Source organism: Phoenix dactylifera, unplaced genomic scaffold (assembly GCF_009389715.1).
Source record: "Phoenix dactylifera cultivar Barhee BC4 unplaced genomic scaffold, palm_55x_up_171113_PBpolish2nd_filt_p 000090F, whole genome shotgun sequence".
In the NCBI taxonomy this organism is placed as follows: Eukaryota; Viridiplantae; Streptophyta; class Magnoliopsida; order Arecales; family Arecaceae; genus Phoenix; species Phoenix dactylifera.
Window position 1 is genome coordinate 931,960 of NW_024067679.1, and position 17,764 is coordinate 949,723.

Sequence of the window (17,764 nt, forward strand, 5' to 3'; positions counted from 1 at the left end):
CCAGTACATGATCCGTCTAGAGGAGTGCTACAAGGAACAGGCGGGGCTTCTGGCGAAGGCCGAGGACCGACTGAAAGCAGTGGAAGAGGGAGGCCAGGCCGTGGCGGGCAGGACGACCGGGGACCTCGAGGCGAGGCTCCGGGAGGCCGAAGAGCGGGCACTCGGCTTCGCCGCCCTCGAGAAGCAACTGTTGGAAGCTCGGGAGCAGCTCAAAGTCGACTCGGGCCTCGAAAGCAGGGTTAAGAAGGCGGAGGAACGAGCTGAAAAGCAGTCCCGGAAGGTCGCGGACTATCGAGAGAGGTGGGAGAAGGCTCAGCGGTCTGCCGACAGCGCCCGCAACCGAACCCGGTCTCTTGAAGCCAAACTGGGCGAATTGGAGTCAGCCTTGGAGAGGTCCCGCGCGAACGACCAAGAGCTCCGTTCGCGCCTGGAGGAAGCTGAGGCCGCTCGCACTGCTGCCGAGGCGGAGCGTAAGGAGGCTCAGGCTAATCTGCTGAGGGTCTCCTCCGAGGCTGAAGACCGGATTGTGGCGAAGGTCTTGGAGGCTAAGGCTCAGATTACGGAGCGAGCAGAGGCGGCGCTGGCCGAGAAGAGTGCGGAGATCGGGCGCCAGGCGGTACAGGCTTATCGTCAGTCTGCCGAGTTCACCCGTGATATGTCGGAGGCGGTACGGGCCTATCGTCAGTCTGACGAGTTCGTCCGTGACGCGTCGGACGCGGGGTCCGAATCCTTCATCTTAGGCTTCGAGGAGGGCCTGGCAAGGGTGTCGGCTAAGTACCCCGAAGTTGACCTGAGTGGGATTTCCCTTCTCAACTCCTCTCCGGCGCCATCGCCTGCTGATTCTCCTACCGCCTCCCTACCCCCTGCGGACGAGCCCGACGCTCCCGACCCGGGGGTTCCTCCAAGCTGACCTCTTGTACCTTTCGTTGTCCTCTTTTTTTTGTATGTCGGCGTTTTGCCAAATTGTATGGGCCTTGGCCCTGAAACAATGAGAATTAATACAAGTCGAATGTTTCTTCATCTCGCTTTCGTCCTCCTCTTTTTTTTCTTTTTAACTCTTGGCAGCGTCTTGCCGACTCCTAACTCTCGAAGTTCTTCCGGCCCTAAGCCAGGCATCCGAGGGTTAGGCCTCAGGAAATTCTTCCGGCGCTAAGCCAGGCATCCGAGGGTTAGGCCTCAGGAAATTCTTCCGGCGCTAAGCCAGGCATCCGAGGGTTAGGCCTCAGGAAATTCTTCCGGCGCTAAGCCAGGCATCCGAGGGTTAGGCCTCAGGAAATTCTTCCGGCGCTAAGCCAGGCATCCGAGGGTTAGGCCTCAGGAAATTCTTCCGGCGCTAAGCCAGGCATCCGAGGGTTAGGCCTCAGGAAATTCTTCCGGCACTAAGCCAGGCATCCGAGGGTTAGGCCTCAGGAAATTCTTCCGGCGCTAAGCCAGGCATCCGAGGGTTAGGCCTCAGGAAATTCTTCCGGTACTAAGCCAGGCATCCGAGGGTTAGGCCTCAGGAAATTCTTCCGGCGCTAAGCCAGGCATCCGAGGGTTAGGCCTCAGGAAATTCTTCCGGCACTAAGCCAGGCATCCGAGGGTTAGGCCTCAGGAAATTCTTCCGGCACTAAGCCAGGCATCCGAGGGTTAGGCCTCAGGAAATTCTTCCGGCACTAAGCCAGGCATCCGAGGGTTAGGCCTCAGGAAATTCTTCCGGCACTAAGCCAGGCATCCGAGGGTTAGGCCTCAGGAAATTCTTCCGGCGCTAAGCCAGGCATCCGAGGGTTAGGCCTCAGGAAATTCTTCCGGCACTAAGCCAGGCATCCGAGGGTTAGGCCTCAGGAAATTCTTTCGGTACTAAGCCAGGCATCCGAGGGTTAGGCCTCAGGAAATTCTTCCGGCGCTAAGCCAGGCATCCGAGGGTTAGGCTTCAGGAAATTCTTCCGGTACTAAGCCAGGCATCCGAGGGTTAGGCCTCAGGAAATTCTTCCGGCACTAAGCCAGGCATCCGAGGGTTAGGCCTCAGGAAATTCTTCCGGCACTAAGCCAGGCATCCGAGGGTTAGGCCTCAGGAAATTCCGCTCGTTGGTCGGCCAAGGCTGGCGCAAGCCGAGGCGACCGGTCGGGGCTTCAGGCTAGTCTGGTCCCGGGATGGTCATCGGGTCAGCCTGGCATCCGAGGACCGAGCCTCGGGAGATTCCGCTCGTTGGTCGGCCAAGGCTGGCGCAAGCCGAGGCGACCGGTCGGGGCTTCAGGCTAGTCTGCTCCCGGGATGGTCATCGGGTTAGCCTGGCATCCGAGGGCCGAGCCTCGGGAGATTCCGCTCGTTGGTCGGCCAAGGCTGGCGCAAGCCGAGGCGACCGGTCGGGGCTTCAGGCTAGTCTGGTCCCGGGATGGTCATCGGGTTAGCCTGGCATCCGAGGGCCGAGCCTCGGGAGATTCCGCTCGTTGGTCGGCCAAGGCTGGCGCAAGCCAAGGCGACCGGTCGGGGCTTCAGGCTAGTCTGCTCCCGGGATGATCATCGGGTTAGCCTGGCATCCGAGGGCCGAGCCTCGGGAGATTCCGCTCGTTGGTCGGCCAAGGCTGGCGCAAGCCAAGGCGACCGGTCGGGGCTTCAGGCTAGTCTGCTCCCGGGATGATCATCGGGTTAGCCTGGCATCCGAGGGCCGAGCCTCGGAAGATTCCGCTCGTTGGTCGGCCAAGGCTGGCGCAAGCCAAGGCGACCGGTCGGGGCTTCAGGCTAGTCTGGTCCCGGGATGGTCATCGGGTCAGCCTGGCATCCGAGGACCGAGCCTCGGGAGATTCCGCTCGTTGGTCGGTCAAGGCTGGCGCAAGCCGAGGCGACCGGTCGGGGCTTCAGGCTAGTCTGGTCCCGAGATGGTCATCGGGTTAGCCTGGCATCCGAGGACCGAGCCTCGGGAGATTCCGCTCGTTGGTCGGCCAAGGCTGGCGCAAGCCGAGGCGACCGGTCGGGGCTTCAGGCTAGTCTGCTCCCGGGATGGTCATCGGGTTAGCCTGGCATCCGAGGGCCGAGCCTCGGGAAATTCCGCTCGCTGGTCGTGCGCCTGTCGCTTGCCGCCCGACGGGATTTCTCCGTGGCCAGCTGCGATCGTGTTTCTCCTCCTCTCCAAGCGTCGCCTGGGGAACACCAGATGGGCATTAAATGCTAATTGAGGGGTTACCTGGGAAATCGGATCGCCAGTTGCTGCTTGCGAGGAGTGTCAGTTAAGCGGCCGCGATGCGCGCGTTCTTCGAGGCGGATGCGGCCTGGGCGCGGGCGGAGATACGTGGACCTAGGGGTACAGGGCACCCGGAGTGTCCTGCACAAAAAATGCGATTAAGGAGAATGACGCTTAGGAAATCGCGGGAAGATACGCCTTGAGAGCCGGATCGGCTCCGGATTCAATGCGCCCGCATTTATTGGAGCCACCCGTATCGGAACGACCGGGGGGCCGCAGTTTGGCTATAAATATAGGTGCAGGTGCGATGGAGCCTGCCAAGCTGGAGCTGTTCAAGTTGCCATGGATCGTGGACCTTCTCTCTGGCGCATGGCTGAGAGACTCCTGCCGAAGGAACGGGAGGCGCGCCCCTCGCGACTTCAGCCAACTAGCCGTTTCATCTGGGATCAGCAAGGAGGGTCTCCCCGGCGGAACTCCGCTCTAGGCGTTTCATCCGGGATCACATCTCCCCTCCTTGAAGTTCAGCCTCCCGATTGAGCTCTGCACCAGACGCCTGATCCGGGACCGCGCCTCCATATGCTCTTCCCCCTCGTATTCCTTCTCTCCCCTAACACTGGGGAGGACCGGAATATCCCTTGGAGGTGGCGTTCCTCTGGAGGCAGCGGGAGCTTCGTCGGCGGCGGCTCCTCATCCTCTTCGTGGGGCGTGGATGGCGCCTCCGGTTGGAGGCAGTGTGGACTTCTCCTTCGTCCACTTCTTCTTCATCCGCGCCGGCTCTTCGTCTCTTTCGTGAGACGCCGATGGCGCCTCCGGTTGGAAGCACCCACTTCCGACGGGATTGCAACCGCTTCAGATGGAGGTTTCGGGATTCCAGATCTTCAGCTCCTCGGAGTCTCCACCTCTTCTTTACTTTCTTTACACCCTAATTCCCCCCTGGGAATTCCTTGTAATCACACGAGCACGCCGTTGTAACCAGAAATTATTGAAATGCAAAGCGTTATACATTTTTGAACTGTCTTCCTGGCATCGTCGTTCTACTGGTAATACATCCGCAGGTTAGCGGAATTCCAGCTCCTTAGAATTTCTCGACCATCTAGGGCCTCCAGCTGGTAGGAGCCAGGTCGGTTTACCCAGCGAACCTTATATGGGCCTTCCCAATTTGGCGCTAGCTTCCCACCTTCCGCAGGTCGAGATGCTTTAGCTCGCCTTAGCACCAGATCTCCGATTCTGAAAAGCTTCGGTCGGACCTTGGAGTTGTAATATCGGGCCACCCTCCGCTGATACATCGCCATCCGAACCTGCGCCATTTCCCTCGCTTCTTCCAAGAGATCCAGGTTCCCTCGGAGTTGTTCCGAATTGGCCTCGGGTCGGTGCGCGGCCACCCGAGGTGAGGGGAGTCCGAGCTCCACGGGGACAACGGCTTCCGTGCCATAGGTTAGGCTGAAAGGCGTCTCCCCGGTAGGGGTCCGATGCGTGGTCCAATACGCCCAAAGGACATTCTCGAGTTCTTCGACCCAAGCTTGCCCCGTCCGACCGATTCGCGCTTTGATTCCTTGGAGGATTGTCCGATTTGTGACCTCGGCCTCGCCGTTGGTTTGGGGATGCGACACAGATGTGAACCGATGCTCGATCCCGAACTCCTCGCAGAAGTCACGGAAATGCTTGTTGTCGAACTGTCGCCCATTATCCGAGATGAGGACCCGAGGTACCCCAAATCGGACAATGATGTTCTTCTTCACGAACTTCCGGACTTGCACCTCCGTGATAGTGGCCAGCGGCTCTGCCTCCACCCACTTGGTGAAGTAGTCGATTGCAACAATCAAAAATTTCCGCTGAGCTGAAGCGACGGGGAATGGTCCGAGGATATCCATTCCCCACTGGGCGAAGGGCCAGGGTGCAGTGATTGGCGCCAAGGGGACAGAAGGGACTCTCTGGACGTTGGCGTGGCGCTGGCAGGCGTCGCATTTCCGCACATGATCCTTTGAGTCCTCCAACAAGGTAGGCCAATAATAGCCTTGCCTCATGATCTTATGCGCCAAGGACCTAGCCCCCAGGTGCGATCCGCAGATGCCTTCGTGGACTTCGCTGAGGGCGTAGGCCGCTTCCGAGGGGCGGAGGCACCTTAAGAGGGGGGCGGTGAACGAGGTCCGATACAGCCTCCCTTCATAGAGTACGTAGTGGGCGGACTTCATGACGAGTCGCCGAGCTTGATCTTCGTCCTCTGGGAGGATTCCTTCGGCGAGGTAGGCGACGAGCGGGTCCATCCAAGATGGCTCCGGATCAATCGCCATCACCGCTCCGGCCTCGCCGATGCTCGGGGCATCCAGGGTCTCCAGGTAGATCGCCCTCGACAAGTTGTGCGCGTCTGCGCCCACCAAGCGGGACAGCCTGTCGGCCCTGGCATTTTCGCTTCTCGGGACCTGCTGAATGTCAACACTGCCGAGGTCGGGAATGAGTGCTTGCACCTTCCAGACATAGCTCTGCATGGTCGGGCTCCGAGCCTCGAACTCTCCTCGGACCTGCCCGACCACCAGCTGGGAGTCGGTGAAGACCTTCAAACGCCGGATGCCGAGCTCCTTGGTGAGTTTGAGTCCTGTGACTAGGGCCTCGTATTCCGCCTCGTTGTTGGTCACTGGAAATCCGAACCTCAAGGCATACTCGGCTATCACTCCATCGGGACTGGTAAGGACCAGCCCGGCCCCTCCACCTTCGGGGTTCGACGACCCATCAATGTGAAGCGTCCAGATTGGGAGGTCGAGGCTGGGTGTTTCCGGCGGCCTAGGTTCCGCCTCCTGCACAGTGCACTCAGCGAGAAAGTCCGCGAGCACCTGGGCCTTGATGGCGGGTCGGGGCTGGTAGCGGATGTCGAACTCACCAAGTTCTACTGCCCACTTCACCAGCCGTCCCGCATTCTCAGGATTGCTGAGGATCTGCCGCAGTGGTTGATCGGTCAAGAGGGTGACAGGATGAGCCTGGAAATAGGGGCGAAGCCTCCTGGCCGCAGTGAGCAGCGCGAAGGCGATCTTTTCCGCCTTCGCATACCGCGTCTCGGCATCCCGTAGGACCCGGCTGATGTAGTACACAGGCTTCTGGAGCTTTGCCTCTTCCCGAACCAGTACTGCGCTGACTGCGGTTGGGGAGACCGCCAGATAGAGGTAGAGCATCTCCCCCTCTTGCGGCTTGGACAGCAGGGGAGGAGACGCCAAGTACTCCTTGAGTTGGTCGAATGCCACTTGACATTCGGCCGTCCAAAGGAAGTCTTTCGGACGCTTCAACACCTTGAAGAACGGTTGGCAGCGTTCGGCCGATTTTGCCACAAATCGTCCGAGCGCGGCGACCCTTCCAGCGAGCTCCTGAACCTCCTTCACTTTGGTCGGAGGGGACATATCTTGGATGGCCTTGATTTTGTCAGGGTTGGCTTCGATCCCCCGCTGGTTGACAATGAAACCGAGGAACCTCCCGGCCGAAGCGCCAAAGGCGCACTTCGCTGGGTTCAGCTTCATGCGAAACTTCCGCAGGGTGGCAAAAGTCTCCTCCAGATCCGCGATGTGCTGGTCGGCATGGCGGCTCTTCACCAGCATATCGTCCACGTACACCTCCATGTTCCGGCCGATTTGCCCTTTGAAGATTTTGTTGACGAGGCGCTGGTAAGTGGCGCCAGCATTCTTCAGACCAAAGGGCATTACCTTGTAACAGTACAGCCCCCGGTCTGTTATAAAGGCAGTTTTCTCCTCGTCCTGTGGAGCCATCATTATTTGGTTGTAGCCGGAGAAGGCGTCCATGAAAGACAGCAGCTGATATCCGGAAGTCGCGTCGACCAGTTGGTCTATCCATGGAAGCGGAAAGCTATCCTTGGGGCACGCCTTGTTTAGGTCGGTGTAGTCGACGCACATCCTCCACTTCCCGCTCGCCTTCCGGACAAGTACGACATTTGCCAGCCATTCGGGGTAGCTGACCTCCCTTATGAATCCTGCCTCCAAGAGCTTGTCTACCTCCTGGTCGACCACTCGGATCCGATCCGGGGCACAGTGTCTCTTCTTCTGCTTTACTGGTCGGTGGGTTGGGTCGACGTTGAGGGCGTGAGAAATGACCTCCGGGTCGATCCCAGGTACATCGGCCGCCGACCAGGCAAATACATCAGCATTGGCTCGGAGGAATTCCACTAACCTGAGCCGAGCTTCCGAGTCGAGGTTGGCACCGACCCGGACCGTACGGTCCGGGCGACCCTCCTCAAGGGGAACTTCGATCACACCCTCGGCCGGCTCCCCGTGCCGCAAAGCCACCTCGTCTCTGGCGTCAAGGGACTCGACGCTTAGGGCCTCCACGGGCTTCTTCCCTTTGAGAGTTGCTAGGAAACATTGCCGTGCGGTCGGTTGGTCACCTCGGACCTCTCCAATCCCGGCCGCCGTGGGGAACCGCATTAGCAAATGGTATGTAGAGACTACCGCGCGAAGGGCGTTCAGTCCGGGTCGTCCGAGGATAGCGTTGTAGGCCGAGGGAACACGGACGACCAAGAACCCGAGCCGCACCGTGGCTTCTGCGGGTGCAACGCCCGCAGTCACAGGCAGCTCAACGACACCTTCGGCCGAGATAGCGTCTCCAGTGAATCCTATGAGGGGGGTGGATGTTTTGTGCAACACTTGTCGGGACAAGCTCATCTTTTGGAAGGCCTCGTAAAACAAAATATCAGCTGAGCTTCCACTATCCACCAGAACACGCCTTACATCATAGTTCGCCATAGTGAGGGAGATCACCATGGCATCATCATGGGGGGTCTGAACCCCCTTTACATCCTCATCACAAAAAGTGATTACATTTCCGACCCGCTGCCTCTTCGCGACGGCCACCCCTGATGCTTCCACCGAGCCGCCTGCGTTCCTCACAGGCCGAGAGCAGCCCCCAGTGATGGTGTGGACACGCCCGCGACGGGTCGATTCTGCTCCCGAGGCTCCTGAGGGGCCGGGTCGGCCGGGCGCGGGTCTGCGGGGGGACGTCGGTCGTTTACATATCGACCGAGACGCCCTCGGCGGATGAGAGCCTCGATCTCGTCCCGAAGCTGGAAGCAGTCTTCGGTGTCGTGGCCGTGGTCTCGGTGGTACTCACAGTACGCTCGAGAGGGCCTCCTCCCAGGGATTTTCTTCATCTGCCTCGGGACCGGGAGGTTCTCCCGCCCCTTGACCTCCATAAGGATCTGGGCCCGGGGGGCCAGGAGTGGGGTGTACCGGTTGAAGCGTCGGTGCGGAGAACGAGGGCGTGGGGCGCCGTGGTTCCTCGCCGGTGACGGGCTTCTGCGCCGATGTTGAGGCGTCGGGCTCCTCCTCTGGGGTGCCTCTTTTCGCCTTTTCTTCCCGAGCTTTAGAGGGGCCTCGGCGGCCTCCTTGTTCCGGTGGGCGGCTGCCTCCTCGGCGTCTGCATACTGGTTCGCCCGAGACAACAGCTCCGGGAAGCTCCGCGGCAGGCGTTTGTCCAGGGAGAAGGTGAGTCTGCCCTTCCGGAAGCCACGCTTCAGGGCTGAGAGAGCCACCTCCTGGCTCAGGTTCCGGACCTCCAATGTAGCCTTGTTGAAGCGGGTAAGGTAATCCCGCAGGCTTTCTCCCTCGTTTTGCCGGACATCAAAGAGGGAGTCGGAAACCAATCGCCGCCGGCTACTGACGGCGAAATGGCTGATGAAGAGGCGAGTGAACTGGTCAAAGGACTGGATAGAGTCAGCCTCCAGGCCGGCGAACCACGCCCTGGCTGGGCCACGGAGGGTCGCCGGGAAGGCCTTGCAGAGGAGGGGGTCTAATGCTCCATGGAGGAGCATAAGAGTCCTGAAACTCTCCACGTGATCCCGCGGGTCCGCCGCCCCGTCATAGGGCTCGATCGCCGGCATTTTGAATCCCGGCGGATTTGGGGTCCGCGGGATCCTCGAGGCAAGCGCCGGTTGAGAGGAGATCTCCAAGTCGGCGAAGAGATCTTTGGAGTGGCCCTTCAGGACCTGGAGTTGTCTGTGGAGATCGTCCACCCGCCGGTCCAGGGAGCGCGACCGGTGGGTGGGAGACAAGGAGCGGCGCGAGGGGGACCGACTGGAGTGCGGGCCCCTCGAGGACTGGGGGGTCGGAGAACGCGCCCGGGTCCGCCTCTCGTACCCCGCGCAGCTTCGATGAGAAGGTCCTGGCAGAATGGACCGTGCTCGAGAACCTTCCTCGCGCCGGCGCTCCTCCCCATGGGAGAGGAAGGAGCGCGGGTTGAGGAAGACAGGTGAGCGCTCGGGGGGCAGCGGCTCCTGGGCCCGCTGTGGCGCTCGAGACATCACACCCTGCAGGTTCTGCACTACCTCCGCGAGGGTGCGAACCTGCTGGGCTAACTGGTCGAACTGAGCGGCTTCGACCATCTGAATGGGGGGTGGAATGGTGGAGTGTTGCTGGAGAAGGTGTTGGAGACGCAGCGGCCTCCCGGCCGGAGGCGCGAGAGGCCCCGCGACCGGAGGCATTGGAAGCTCCACGACCACCTCGCCGTGCCATTACGATCGCTCTGAGATCAGGCCCTCCTTCTAGCGCCAACTGTTGCTGGTGGTCCAAACCGAGAACGATTGACACAGCGGTGTGAACGGGGTTCCGTCTGAGTTGTCTTGGTTGGTGTTGGTTACGCTCCACCTTCCACCGAGAAACTTGCGAGCAAGCCTCGCACCACCACTGGGGTAGTGGGGGCCCTCCGACGATCAAGTCAGAGGAGATTGGAGGAGAAGGAGAGATAATAATCGCAAGCAAGAGAGTGCTCTGGAAGATATTGCTTACCCCCCCTTCTCCCCCCAGCCGCATATATACCTGGCTGGGGGGTCTCTCAGGGGGGTTTGTCATCGTGGGGCGCGATGGAGTGGCCACTGACATGGCCGTTACAGGGCGTCGTGGAGCAGCGCTGGGTACGGCCATGACAGGGCGTAGTGGAGTTCCGCTTTGTACGGCTGATACAGGAGATCGTGGAACAGCATCGGATACAGCCGTTGCAGGGAGTAGTGGAGCAGGAGGCCTCGGCGTGCCTCTGGGAAGCAGCCTGTCGTTATCAAGAGATCTCCGACTCGGGGTCGGAGTGCTGGATCAGGGGGCAGCCGACCCGGGGTCGGGCTGCGGTGCTGAGGATATCCGACTTGGGGTCGGATTGCTAGATTAAGGGGCAGCCGACTCGGGGTCGGGCCGCGAAGCCGAAGATGTCCGACTCGGGGCCGGACTGCTGGATCGAAGGGCAGCCGACTCGAGGTCGGGCCGCGAAGCCGAAGATGTCCGACTCGGGGTCGGATTGCTGGATCAAAGGACAGCCGTAGTCTTCATGGGCGCGCGTGCCGGTCACGTGGAGCATGGCGGCTTAGTTCCCCCGTAACAGGTTAATAATTAATTCTTAGGGTTAATAGTTAATTAATTAGGTTTTAGAGAAACTCTTAGTTCCGTCAGTTCAAACACTTTCCAAGTAATGTAAGGAAGAGGAAAAAGATAACATTGCATAAATAAACAGGTTCCTACTAAGAAATATCTAAAAAGATTGAAGATAATGAGAGAAGGTTCAGAGTTCAAGCTATCAATGGAACAACAGCAGTGATATATTCAAATCAATACACAAGTGACAAACAAAAGATAAAAATAAAAAATAAATAAAAAATATATACATGCCTCTTCATGCTTTCTGGATTCTGTGCCTCTTTTTCATTTTCACCATTCTGGGGAATCTGGATTAGCTGTAAGAGCTTTTTGAGGAAAGATATAAGGTCGAAGTGGAACAAAGCCAATGGTAATCCAATATTATACTACATAGTAAATTAAAAAGAGTGCATGAAAATCTGTGTAAAAATACTATAGCTTGAGATGAGAGAGTTAAGAATTTGAAGTAAATAGGAAATTGTGGTTTTGTTTAAAGAGCTGAAATGATCCAAGCAGAATTTAAGGGCCATGATTCTTTCTTGACTAAAAGTTTTTCTCAAATCGAATCTTAAACCAATGCATGAGATGTATTACCATTTATGGACTTGTTGATCCAGCATTGGAGGTTGTAATTACAATCCCTATTAAACTGGAGAATATTTGTAGGGTTGATGGTATTGGGAGAATACTTGTACAGTCAATATTAACTTAATAAGATTCAAGAGCTATATATGGTCTAAATTGACTAACAAAATCCAAAGGCCGCGATCGCTTCTGGACAAAAATTTATTATGCTTTTGTTTTATGGTGTAAATTTGCTCTTTTGCTTTTTTCATGGAACCAATTGCTAGTTGAGCTTTAGTGGTGTTTAAGGGCATGATTAAGTGTAGGCTACCATATAATTGTTAGGAATACCGTTTCATCTACCAATTTAACAGTACCATTTGATCTAACAAAGTAGGATAGGTTGACATTTGCAGCCAACTACCTAGAGACTTGGTACTTTTTTTTTATTAAAGTTTTTTAATTGAACTGGCATTATCAACTAGGCACTTAACATGAAATATGTTAAAATGTGGTGCAACTACAAGCAAGGACATACAGTTAAAGATATGTTTTGTTGAAATGTGCTGTTTGTAGGAATCTCACAGATCCCACGCGTGGCAGAGAGGCAATTCAAATGCAATATAGGTCTCTGAATGTGGTTCTCCTTTCCACACTAAAAGAAATCCTTTTGCCATATATTGTTGCATTATCTGTTAGTTTTAAGTGGTAGGATGATATTTTTGCAGTCCATGTGTACTATAATTGTAGAATACCAGAGCTTGCCCTAAATAGAAATGATTGGCAGTTGAGCATTCATAATCCAAAATAGATAGGAGAAGGCTTGCTGGTTGTGTTTATGGTAGTCCATTTGTATGGTACCCATCCCAGTGAAGGACCACATCTACTGGAAATCAGAATGTCTTGTTTGCTTGGTCTATTATTCAAGGAAAAAATGTCATCTGCACTGTTTACCTGAAGGAAACTTGACATGGTTTGAGTTCTTAGTACAAGAAACTCATTGAAGATAAACCTTGGTACACTGTCTAATTCATTGTTGTGATTATTGCTACTTGTTTGATCATTTCTTTACCCATTTTGCCTATAGGCTTGTGACGGGCATTATAACTGTAAAATATAACTTTTTATTGCAGAATGTATTTAATACTTTGTCAAATTATATCATTTTTTCCACACTCTTCGAAGTTTTCATTACAAAGTTAGTAAATCATACGAACATGATTTTTTTGTCTAATCAGTTAATACCATTATCATGTTATTGCTCACTAAGTATCCTAAATTAACAGTTCTATGGTATTCATAGTCAATGCAATCCAACATCAATGGTACTTCAAGAATCACGTTATACTGTATTTTGTTGTCTGATGTGAATGGTGCAATGCCTCATCATCATGAAACCTAGGTATCTTGGATTATGCTACAATAGACAGAAATGCATAGCGATTCAGAATGGTGCAATAGTTATGTTTAGAGCGAAAACTTCTTAGGATTACATCTTTTCTATCAGACTGTGGTTTGGAATTATATGTTTGGACTAGTATGTATGTTCTGAATAATACTGGAAATGGATTCGTTATATTGCTGTAGAACATGCTTGTTCATCATTAAGAAGTCAATAAGACTACATAAAGTATTTATTGAGAATTTGCATATTTTAATTTGTTGACGTGCAAAACATCAGCATGATATGATTTAATATCTTATTTTTTCTTGAAGCCCTAACTTGATCAATATGTATGATACACGATGTTTCAAAATCTGGCATGATCTTCCAAATTCTAAATATGTTGCCTGGAAATTTCCTTCAGACATCCTTTTCCTCTTGTTTTAAGTTCATTACCTTTCATTAACAAAATCATGCTTATTTCTAGTGCATCTAGTGTGATCTGTACTGTTAATTCTTCACATATTCTCTTTTTCCAAATTAAACATCTATATCATCATAACTCTCATACAATTCTTACAAAGTTGAAGGGCTGCAAAATAAGAGATCATAAAGAGTTATTCATCTTAATAATACTCCTCCACAATGCTTGGCTATGTATTCCTGATGTTTTCAATTGCTCATTTTGCCAGTATGACCTCAATTGGGTGACAGTGATGGGACATGCACAAGCAATAGTCTCATTAGGTCATTGGCCTATACCTGATAAAGAATGTTTCCAGTAATACATCATTGCACCCTGTTTCAATACAGTGGAAAGTATTTGTACAACATCTTAATCGCATTATCTGAAATTGCTTCTGGATTTCACCAGCCTACATATACCAAAACTGTTGTTTTAACTCGGCCAGTCAAGGTGCTTCTGTTGTAGATTTGTCACTTGTAGGATGATATACTTCGTCAATTATTTTGTTAATGGTTTGACATTATTTGACCACCTTTTTCTCTTTCTCCTTATATAGATACTCATATACCTGACGTATCAGCATCTTGTTTCACTCTCATGATTGCGTAACTTGTCTTAGCAATATTATTATGGCCCATGCGTGGAAGTCATAATTTTTTTTGTCTTTACAGATTGGCGGCCATCATCCCAATGAAGACTTTGCTGTGAGAGGAAAGGAGCCAAAAGATGAGGTTCAGATATATACATGGAAGGATGCATCGCTGCGCGAACTCACTGACCTCGTAATGAATTCTTAGAAACCCTTTTCTGGTAGCTAAGCTTTGTCAATAACATGCTTATTGTCATTGCTATCATTTTATAGGTCAAAGAGGTTGTTCCTGCAGCAAGGAAAAGAGATTCAAAGCTCTCATTTGCATTTGTATATCCTGACAAGAATGGTCGTTTTGTTGTGAGGCCGGTAAGAGCTAATTAAGATGAAACATTCATTTATACCTTCTCTTTTTAGAGGATAAACAACTTTTGTACAAATGCATATGGAGTAATAGGTGAAATTCCTTTGTGTGTTTTGCTTTGGAACTTGGGCAGTAAGACTGTAGTCCGTTATTTTAGTTAACATAATTTAAATTATGAAATTTTGATAGGAACCTAGGATAGATAGTCCTTCGATGTGACCAACTCTACTAAAACACAAAATGTATAATTTGATTCTAGTTACTTTATAATGATGTTGCTGGTTTCATTCCATTTGTATCTGTATACCATCTATCTAAAGGAAATGAGTGTGGATTCTTTGCGGACACTAACATGTGGCATCTTCTGTGTCCCAACAATGGCGGATGCACAGTGCAAATGGAACAGCATGAAACCTGGGGCACCTCGCCCCCACCACTGCTGATAAATCCAAATATTTCCACTTGCAATTGATTTATCATCAAATGCCAAACAAAGAACCAATCAGTGTACCAGATTTATTAAGTATCTAATCCTTCATAATTGTTCATATTCAGATCTTGTTTGCCAACTTTAACTTGCTTCTTGCAAATGAAAAATGCAGGAGCTATAATTTCCACCATCAAATTCATATATTGTACATCTACACGGTTGATCCCTCTTTTTCATCCTTTTTTTTGCCACCTAAAGCTACCTCTTTCTTATTCTAATTATAGTACTTTTTTCCTGTTGTTTGGATATAGTGCTGTAGAAGAAATTGTTGATCCATTTACTAGATCAGTATATGAATTGTTTGTTTAAAGGAGAAAATGAGACCCTTAAAGTTTAGTACTCATTATGTTATTATTTCTACAATTATAGTGGTTAGTGGAAGCTCGTTGGTGTAAGGATTCTGCCCTCATTTGATTCCATTTTTCACACATTTACAAAAATACCCTTTATGAGAAAGACTACATTTTTTTTCTTTAAGATTTGTTCTCCTTCCTTTTTATGAGCCGCTGCACTCCTCTCTCTCTCTCTCTCCCTCTCTCTTTCAATATCACAAAATTTATGCTCTGTTTTTCTTTCCTCTTCCACTTCACACACAAAGTGCATGCATCAGGACTTCTAAATACTAGTTTATTTTGATCTCATGGAGCATTCCAGATTATCTGGGTGTGAGGTTCTATTTGGTGTTTCTTTTTGTGCCAAAAGAAAAGGAACTTTGATCACCAAAGCCAATGTGTTACCCACAAAGCATCTGCATCATGTCTGCTAATACTAGTTTATTTTGATCTCATTCTAGACCACTTTTGGTATGGACAAGTGGCAATTGGCCTGCTAAATACTAGTTTATTTTGATCTCATTCTAGAGCACTTTTGGAATGGACAAGTGGCAATTGGCCTCATCCATTCCATTCATTACTGCCAATCTATTTCCCCAATTTCTTTTTTGTTCTATTAATGAAATTTGGTATTCTAGGCAAGGTAAATGGCCTGGCACACCACACCATTCCATCCGAGACTGGCATGATATCTTCAGCTGCATTCTATTATTCCTAGAAGTGGCATTCATTGTGTCAATGGCTATCTGAAAGTATCACACAGGAAAAATATCTTCGAAAATTCTATTTTTCCTATCTAAACCAAGGCTTAGTATGTGAACAAGTTTCAAATATCGAAACTTTTATACAAGCATGTTTCTTTCAATAAACCTACCAAAGAAAAATAAACTATATCAACAAATCTGGCACACATGTTAACATCAAGTCAATTTTGATCAAAATATTTTTGCATTGCAAAAAGAAAAATAATCACATAAAACATAAATAAAGATAGAGGCATGCAAAAGGGAATTATAAGTCACTATAGCCCTCATTACATTATTGTTGGTCTCAGTAACTAGAATCAATCCTTGTCTCGTTGTATACAACATCTGGCAGTAGTGGTCATGGCCAGCTCAAGCTTGTCATGCAGGAGTTGCGACTCACATGACTTTAATGCTTTGGAATTGATGGAGACTTTATTTATGTTGCATGCAATATTGTGAAAATCATTAAACATGTAATGCAACATATTGGCTTTGGTGAGTATGCCTTCAAAATAAACAATTACAAAATCTGGAGGAAAAATACAAACTTGCAAAAATGCTAGCTAAGCTGTTGATTGCTGCAACCAATGGAACCCAAGGGTCTACAGCAATAAACGCAGATTTAACTTTTTTTCTAGGAGAAAGAACACAAATTTTACATTACTAAGCTCAAACTAGTCAATTGGTTTTTTATGTTTTTACAATTGGCTGTTGAAAACATATTGTGAAATGGTAAAAACCCGATTGACTATTTTAAGCTTAATAATGTTAAATTTGTGTTCATTGCTATACCCTGTTGGTCTTTAATATACTTTTTTGCCATTTCACAATTGGCTGTCAATTGCATCTGGAATATTATGTGATAGGCATGTATCTTGGAGGCTCAAAGAAAAATTTTATAGAACAACAGTATGGCCTGCCACATTGTATGGTTCAGAGTGCCGGATACTAAAAAAGGGACATAAAACCAAGCTGAATGTAGCAGAAATGTGAATGTAGGATGGTTGCATGGTAAAACGAGAAATGATAAATAAAACATGAATATATTAGAGGTGCTATCGGAGTTGCACAAATTAAGGACCAAAGTGATGGAAAATTAATTGAGATAGTATAGACATGTACTACATAGATCTGGGGAGTCTACAACAAGCGAGGGTACTTTGGTTTGTGTTAAAGGTGGTAAGAAAAGGAGAAGACCTAAGGTATTAAGGTTGTGTGGAAAAATATGGAGAAACTTGGAACAACATCAAAGGTGGTGAAGGAGGATTCATAAAACTGACTTTAAATAGTTGAGAAAAGGCTAGATGGTTATAGTTATATAATTAGCTGTCGAACTAATGAACCCTCCACTTTTTTCATCTTGTCTTGGCATTAACATTGGCTTAATTTTTATCTAATCAAAGTCAGACAATATTGTCCACATGGATTAAGGAGGTTGACATGTAAACCTAATCTGCCTCTTCATTTGTTCCATGGTCCTGTTTTCTGTTGCATTACTATCATGCTAGAGAAAAGTCCTGTATCAATCAGAAATATACCCTTTTCATAACTAAAAATGAACCTTGCATGCATGCACATGGTATCATTGCTTATAAAGCTTTCGTTTTTCTCCTTTTTTTTTCTCATTTTGAAGGTGGGGATGACCTATTCATATGGAAATGGGAGACGAATGGATGATGTGAAGACACTAGCAGAACTGAGCTTTCAGGTAGGTATCAGATTGAAAATTGTAATGCCACTCTGAGTAAATTTAGATGTTTCTCTGATTATTTCACTTTTTCTTTTTTAAGATTGGAGACTACTTGAGTGTTGCGATCCTCTAGAGATGGGCATAATCAAAGAGTGGAAATATCTGCTGATGGTAAGGCATGGTTTGTTCCAGATGACAACTGTTTTGTATGAATTGCTGGCAAGGACCATATATGTTATTAGTCTGAACGAGCACACCAGACTGATTAATCTAGCATGTTAAATTTGTTTTTAAACTAAAAAAGTATTTTACAAGTGTTTGGCTTTTTAAGTAATCTTGTGTTACCATGTGTTTAACTTCAACTTCTGTTGAATGGGGAAGGGGGTCAAATTATATATATATAAACAAAGGAGCTGCTCTTGAGTGAGAAAAAAAGAGCTCAAATTGCAACAAGAATGTTAAGTGGATACATACCCAACATCAACCCTCAAAACATGTGGGTGGCATTATTGCTCATGATTTGTTTCACATGAACGTAATCTGCAAGTGACCATGCAATCTAATCATGCCGATGGCTATAACATATT

At 49.9% G+C, this 17,764-nt stretch overlaps 1 protein-coding gene across 3 annotated transcripts in view; it reads left to right on the forward strand.

Moving 5' to 3' along the window:
• LOC103710637 (histone deacetylase complex subunit SAP18) overlaps nt 1-17,521 on the forward strand; it is a 28,466-nt gene extending 10,945 nt beyond the window's left edge. For all 3 annotated transcript variants that reach the window (XM_026806050.2, XM_008796455.4, XM_008796454.4), the window contains exons 4-7: nt 13,638-13,748; nt 13,829-13,924; nt 17,121-17,195; nt 17,278-17,521. In XM_026806050.2, coding sequence (XP_026661851.1) covers nt 13,638-13,748; nt 13,829-13,924; nt 17,121-17,195; nt 17,278-17,310 — 315 coding nt within the window. In that variant the 3' untranslated portion in view covers nt 17,311-17,521. The remainder of the gene's footprint in view (nt 1-13,637; nt 13,749-13,828; nt 13,925-17,120; nt 17,196-17,277) is intronic.
• The last annotated feature ends 243 nt before the right edge of the window (nt 17,522-17,764 follow it).